The sequence below is a fragment of the Rattus norvegicus genome, chromosome 9 (genome assembly GCF_021556685.1).
Source record: "Rattus norvegicus strain SHRSP/BbbUtx chromosome 9, alternate assembly SHRSP_T2T, whole genome shotgun sequence".
Classification (NCBI taxonomy): domain Eukaryota; kingdom Metazoa; phylum Chordata; class Mammalia; order Rodentia; family Muridae; genus Rattus; species Rattus norvegicus.
Window position 1 is genome coordinate 91,902,190 of NC_141542.1, and position 7,140 is coordinate 91,909,329.

At 47.5% G+C, this 7,140-nt stretch overlaps 1 protein-coding gene across 1 annotated transcript; it reads right to left on the reverse strand.

The window, feature by feature from the left end:
* Positions 1-527: 527 nt before the first annotated feature.
* On the reverse strand, positions 528-6,869 carry Resp18 (regulated endocrine-specific protein 18). The gene is given in 6 exon segments (NM_019278.1): positions 528-682; positions 2,325-2,414; positions 2,537-2,579; positions 2,765-2,897; positions 4,358-4,462; positions 6,677-6,869. Coding segments are annotated over 6 exon segments (528 nt in total). The 5' UTR covers positions 6,783-6,869; the 3' UTR covers positions 528-631.
* Positions 6,870-7,140: the final 271 nt, after the last annotated feature.

Genomic DNA, 7,140 nt, shown 5'->3' on the forward strand with positions numbered 1-7,140 from the left:
GAGGGCATCAGATCCCATTACAGATGGTTGTGACCCACCAGGTGGTTGCTGGGATTTGAACTCAGGACCTCTGGAAGAGCAGTCAGTGCTCTTAACCGCTGAGCCACGTCTCCAGCCCTATTAAATACATTCATAGAGGAACCAAATACAGTCGCAGGAGCTTGGCTCAGTGGTTCTCAGGGTTGAACAAATGAAGAAAGGTATAGAAGGGGGTTTGGAAGAGTAGCAGTGGTTAATTGATTTGATGGGTGCAAGGAACAAATGAATGGAAAGAGTTGACTAGAGGCAAATATGGATTTTCCTTCTCCAATACATGAAAGGCTGGGCAACCAAATCATGCAACGTGGAGAAGGTGTCATTGGAGACGGCTGCCATGGTCACCCCTCACACTCCATTTCAGAAGGGGGTGGGGAGGCAACAGCAGCCTTTGACCAAGCATTCAGAGTTGTGTTTTCTCTGTCCCTTCTCCTCTCCCTCAATTCATGTACCACATGCCCTGCCTCAAGACAAGCTCACAGAAAGTGTTTGCATGAAAGTCAACTTTAATTACTTATATTTGAGTCATCCAAGAATTGCCCCTTGGAGGGCAGTGAGGAGGTTCCCGGGGAAAAGGATCTTATACAGTGAGATCTCAGTCAGCAACAAGGTTGAGACCCACAGTGGGGAATGGCCCAAAGAAACCCTAAAAGAGAAGAAACAAAGGAATTGAAGTCAGACTGGAGAGACATTGTGCCTCCTTTTACGTGCTTCCCTTCCTCAGATATGTAATAATTGCTTGATCTGAGTAAGCCTTCCCCATGGTGACTCAGCCCAAGGGTTGCTAGCCTAAGCCCCTGGCTCCCACGTACAGTTCCTCCTCCGTCTGTGATTTTCCATTATACTGGGGGCTGGAGAAGAATGGCAGAAATTCACTTGGGTTCTACAACAACCAGTTCCACACAGGTGGGTCCCTGTCGTTTAGTTCACATGTTACCCCAGCAACTAACCAGGTTTAGAAACTCTAGCGGCCATGGTACAGAAATGGGAACCTGTTCTTCTGGAAGTATCAAGGGCTGGGACCCACTTCTCACAGGCTGGCTCTAGATGGAAGGTGTGTGTTTGGAAAGCAGGAAGGGACAATTATCAGCTTCTTTGCCCAAAACCAAACCTTTCCCACCTCCCTGGACCAGAATGGTCCTTCTCTCACATCTCCTTCATTTTCATTCTTGGTTTTCTTACTGTTCCATTTACCTAACATCATTGTAGTGTGTTTTTTTTTTTTAAGAGTGTCAGGGGGGTTGGGGATTTAGCTCAGTGGTAGAGCGCTTGCCTAGCAAGCGCAAGGCCCTGGGTTTGGTTCTCACCTCCGGAAAAAAAAGAAAAAAAGAGTGTCAGGGTTTTGCTCTGTAGCTTTGAACTTACAATTTTGCTCCCTCAATCTCCTGAGTTCTATGACTACAGATATGTTCCACAATGCTTCACAATTAGGGTGACCTTTTAAAAACCAAATGTCTCATCAGGACATTCCCTTCCTCAGAATATTCCAGTGGCTCCATCCTTGGAATAAAACGTAAAGTGTGCTCTGTGAGCCTCTACATGGGCTTCCTTCCTTCTCCCTGCTCATCTCTGTCACTGGATCCTCTGCTCCTCTGGATGGCCATGGCATTCTTGCCTCCAGACATTTGTGGTTACAGTGCCCCTCCTTTGTGATTTCTTCTGGCTGTCATTCTCTCGTCATTCGTGTCTTTGCCCTAAACAAGACTTTTCATTATTGATAAGTCTGATGTTTGGAACAGGCCTTGAGAAAGGGCAAGAATCCACACAGGGGGACTGGAAACTGGGAGGCCTGGGTCTAGTAGCACAGACACAGCATGCATGGCAGGTTGAGGAAGTCAGGTAACCAGCCTGTGCCCCAAATTTTCATCTGTAAAGCTATTAGATGGGGTGATCTCTAGTGTGAAATCCAAGGAGATGAGCCTTGCTCAGACTATACAGCAAAGCAAGGGAGATGGGGTTGAAGCTTCTGCATTCTGCCTTCACTATACAGGGGCTCCTCACATCTAAACTGATGGTGCTTCTGGTTTTAATTTTGTTTTAAACTCAAGCCTGATGCATGATCTTGCAGCCTTTGTCCTCCTTAGGAGCTTCCAGGGATGTCTGACCCACCCCTCCTCTCTCGTCTGGATGTCTAGATAGTAGTTTATAAACAAGCAGGACTACCCTTTGGGTACAAGAGTTTATTTGTTTCATCCCAATGCCTACTCCCTCTTTTGTACCTGTCCTCTGTTCCCCATTCAAACAAGCCCTTTTGGTTTTAGTATCTTTGGGCAAACTAAGCCACTCACCTTGGAGGGATGGGTGACCTCTTGTTTGGTGGCCTTTGGGATTACTTTGGTGGTAAAGCATCGGTCCCTATTCACCTTGACTGCTGGACTCTAGTGGGGGAGAGGAATCAGGAGTAAAGGAAGGAGGCAGGAAGGACGAGATGGTCTTAGCAGGAAATCCAAAGGAACCAAAGTCAAGGCTTCGTGATTTGGGGGAAGATAAATAGTCTCACCTTTTGGGGCGATAAGAGTCGAAGTTTCTCCTCTTGCTTGCCCCTAGAAGAGTCAGGGACGACAGGTGGAACCTAGGCTTGCCAACGCCCCTCCCCCTTTGCAAGTACAGTTATTATGTCCTATGGAACTGTTCCCCTAGAGATGACTGCTGGAGCACAGTACTTCTGGTAGCTTCTACGTACAGTTCTAATACCCTAAATAGCAGAGGCCTACCATGGGTTTCATACCTCACCCCAGTGGTTGCAATGGGAGAAACCACCTTCCCCTCCTTCCGGCATGGATACTGGGGATGGAGTCTGCTGAGGTGCTCCACCTTTTTGGTCATTAACTCATAGGCTATGTCATCGGTCCAGAACATGCCTATAAGATGAAAGGATAGGGTGAATTGACACCAGGAGCCAGAGTGACCTCTCCCTCAAGGATATGTAAGACCTCATTTAATGGAGAAAGTTAAGTGATGTGGTGTGGAAAGGTTGCTGGGCACAGTCCAACACATCGTTTCTAATGAATCTAGGGATTCACTTGTTGTTGGTAGGATTAAGTGAAACCAAGGATAGAGAAATGTATTAAAACCAAACCAAAACAAACAAACAAAAAAAAGAAACACAAAACAAAACAAGAAGCCCCCAAACCTCTCCAATGCGGTGACACAAACTTTGGTGTTTTATTAGTACAAGGCTTATTAGTAAGGTGGCTGTTTTTCACATCCAGTAGGTTAGGATGAAGTTCAAGAATTACATTTAATATTTTACTCTGCGTGCATACATGCATGTGCGTGCATGCGTGTGTCTGTGTGTGCGCTTGCCCATACAGGCATGTATAGACCAGAGTGTCTTCCTCAATCGATTATTTCCCACCTTATTTGGGGGGGGGGCTGTGAGTTTTTCCCTTGACTTTTCATTTCATTCTATATATTATTATCAATATCATTTTGTGTGTGTGTACACATGCACATGATTGTTGGAGGTCAGAGTAAGATTGATGCCTTTAGAAATTGAAAATGGAAACCAGTTCATCCAGCTTGGTGGCAAGTGCCTTTACCCACCAAGCTGTCCTGTTGGTTCTTCACCTTGCCTTTCGAACCACGGTTTCTCATTGAATTGATTAGACTGGACTGACAACTGTCCAGTGATCTCCAGGGATCTCCATCTCTACCTTCCCTGCCACCCACACCCCCACTGCACTGGTTTCACCCACACACACCACTCTCCTGTTCTGTGTGTGATGGGGATCAAAACTCAGGACCTCATAATTGGATGGCAGACACTTTCCAATTGAGCCACCTCCCTAGACCTAAGATTCCTGCTAATGACACCCATGTTGCTGGTCTAGGACACATCTTGAGACTTACTGATCTAAGGAATCACATACTTCTTAAAGTATCGGGTATAGTAATGTGGACTCATGGTAGATGTCCTCTTCTACCAACATGCATGTGACGCTCTGTGGAAGGGTCAGCCTTCTATCAATAGTGGATTCCTTACTCCCTTCCATCTCTCCCCTCTACTACATAGTTCTCCTGCTTCTCATACGAAGGCTGAGGTTTGCATCTGGTCTCTTGGCTGAGCACTTAAGGAATCCAAGCTCTGGGGGAACAAGCAAACCTCAGACTGTGGTAGAGGGTGGGACCAGTCCCAAGGACTTGTATGCTGCTTGTTCTCTTTCCAGGTGTTCAACAGCCCCTTGTCCCCTTCCCCACTAGGGTGATAAGAAACTAGAGGCATCCAGCAACAGAAATCCTATCCCCTAGCCAAGGGTCTTTCACTACTCTCCCCAATATCTGACTAGGACACCATCTCTGCTCTGCAACGTTTGCTTACCTTGGGGTACAATGTGGTGGAACAGAAGCTGTAAGTACTGGAAGACTGAGGCAACGAGTCCTTGGAACGTCCAGAGCTGCTCTGATCCCACTTGGCCCTGACCATCTAAGGGCAAAATAGTGCTGTCAGCAAGCAACCTGGTCAGAATCACTCCAAATCCCAGTTTTGGAAGTTTGGTAGGAGAAGCCAACATCTTTCTCCTATTAACATGGAACCAGGTTCTTTCTTCCTCTTCAAGTTCCCCTTTCTCATTTCCCCCTTCATCACCACCAGCCCCTGAATTCCACTCACTCTTCTTCTTATCGTTTGAGATAGAACCTTTTAAAAATAGTTCTAGATGTCTTAGAACTCACTATGTAGACCAGGCTAGCCTCTAATTCACAGAGATCTGCCTGCCTCTGCACCAGCACGCTTGGCTTCCATTCTCTCTTGGTATTAATATCTAGGCAAGAACCAAGCACACAGGCAAAAGTATCATGTGAAGGTGCAGGTGGAGAGAATCCTGGGGGCTGCCCACATGTGATGGACAGGTAGATGCTGAAGAAGTGGATGAGCTGCTCCTTAAGGAAAACTTGGAAGGCAGGAGGGATTAGGGAAAAGAACTGGAATCCTTAGAAAGAGAAAGTGCCATCTCCCCAGGTATTTTCAACAGGTTGGGTCTCAGGCTACCATCCACACCAAATCTGAAGATTTTCAATACAACATATTATTTGTATGTTACATATAAATATCCTCCTGCACACGTTATTTTCAATCACACTTTTGTGTGTGTGTGCGCACACTCACACATGTACACATGCATATAAAAATATGTGTCCTAGCACGAGTCTAAAGATCTGAGGACAACATCCATAGTCAATTCTCTCCTTCTACTATATGGACCCTAAGGATTCAACTCAGGCTGTCAGATTCGGTGGCAAGTATATTTATCTGAGTCCTCCTGCCAGTCTCGTCCAGTGTATTTTAAATAACCCCCAATAGCTAATATGTAATGTTAAATAGGTGTTTTATGCATCGCTTAGAGAATAATGACAGCGAGTGTGTTCTGCATTCACTCTACAGTTGGTAAATTGAGGACACAGAGTCCCGTGATGAAGAATAGTGGGGCAGGGAGGAATGACTATATTCCTATGTGTAAGGTCTGAAGGTTGGGATTTCTTTTTCTTAAAACACAGATTGCTCAACTGTGTGTAAGAGAAGGGCAGGAAGGAGGGATGAGTAGGGATAAAGAAAAATCTCCCTGCTCCATTTCAGGTAATTAAAAAACAAACAAACAAAACCTGAGTCCTGCTATGTATCTCAGGCTGGCCCCAAATCATAGGTCTTCCAAGAATGGGCAATTCTCCCCCTCACTCCATTCAGAGAGATGCCCAATACAGTTTCCTGGCCCTAGAAAGAAGTAGAGGTTCTAGCGTCCTGGTGAAAAAGAGAACTCCCAGAGAAGAGGCGGTGTTCAGAATGAGCCTTAAAGTAGGTGTAGGGAGTCAAGTTACACCGGATCCACAGACTGACTGGAACTGTCCGTGGTGCTGAGGGTCTGGAGTAGTCACCGTGGGCCGTAATGACTAGCACCTCGTTATCTGTACTTCACAGTCCACCCCCATTCTACTCTGTCCCCACCCCGCCTCAGTTCCCCCCTCATTTGACGCCCACAGTGCTTTGCGAATCCCCTGCGTTGGCTTCCAAACCCAAGACTCCCCTTAGGGAGTCTGGGCGTCAGACTTTGTGCTATGGTCTACGCAGGTATTCTGAGGCTGCGCAGTCTGTCCCCGACTGTTACGGAGTGCGAGCCAGGTCCATCCAGGATGGCGCAGATCAGAACAGGAGAAAGTAGAATGGTCTCCCTCCAACCTGTTTCACTCCAGCCTAGCTTTCCCCACTTCATGAAACCATATTCCGACTCCTACACTCTGTGGGTTTACAACTGAGCCTTGATTCCGTCTCTCAGCCCCACCCACCTATTCCCTTGATCAGATAACCAAACACAAACACCCCTGGTTCTCCAGTAAGCCCTGTTTCTCTCTTTCCTGACCCCTCAGAAACGTCTGGCGTGTACCGCAGCCACCCTTGGCTCATCTGTCTTCCCTACTCTTTCCCAACCTCCAACCTTTGCCTGGGTCCGCTCCTTCTATGTCTAGACCCTGTACACCAAGTCCCACGACTGCATCTGTCCCTCTGAAACCCTTTACGTTTCTCTCTTGTCATCCTAAACGGCTTTCCTGCTGAGTCTTTTAGCCTTGAAGGCCAGATCCTCTGCTCTCAGAATTGCTCTCTGGTCCTGTCCGCACTCCCCGCCCCCACCCCGATTTTCCTCCTGACCGTGGGCATTTATGTCGCTGCAGCTGCTTGGACGACTGTATAGCAGAAGGAAGCAGACCAGTAGCTGAAGAACCCCGGAGCCCGCGGGCTTCAACGAACTCTGCATCTTCGCTGGATCCGAGCGCACGGTTCCTCGAGCTAGATCGTAGTGGAAGTAGCGACAACAGCCAGGGGGGCTGTGCCAGGAAGTCACTTTTCACCCGCTAGCGACGCGACGAGAGATCTGCAGAGCCCTCCTCTGCAACTCGGCCAATCGCAAGCAGGCTCTGCCCCTGCAGCCGCCTACCCAAGTTGGCCGTCCCCTTTGGCCTCTCTCCATTCGACCTTTTGGAAGTTCTGCCCCCACCTTCTACACACTTTTACAGTTAAGCCTCCATTCTCTGTCGCCGAGGATGGAGGAATTGGTTGCATATGAGATAGGGGTGGGAATGGAACCAACTAAATGGGTTTGGTTGTGATATTTA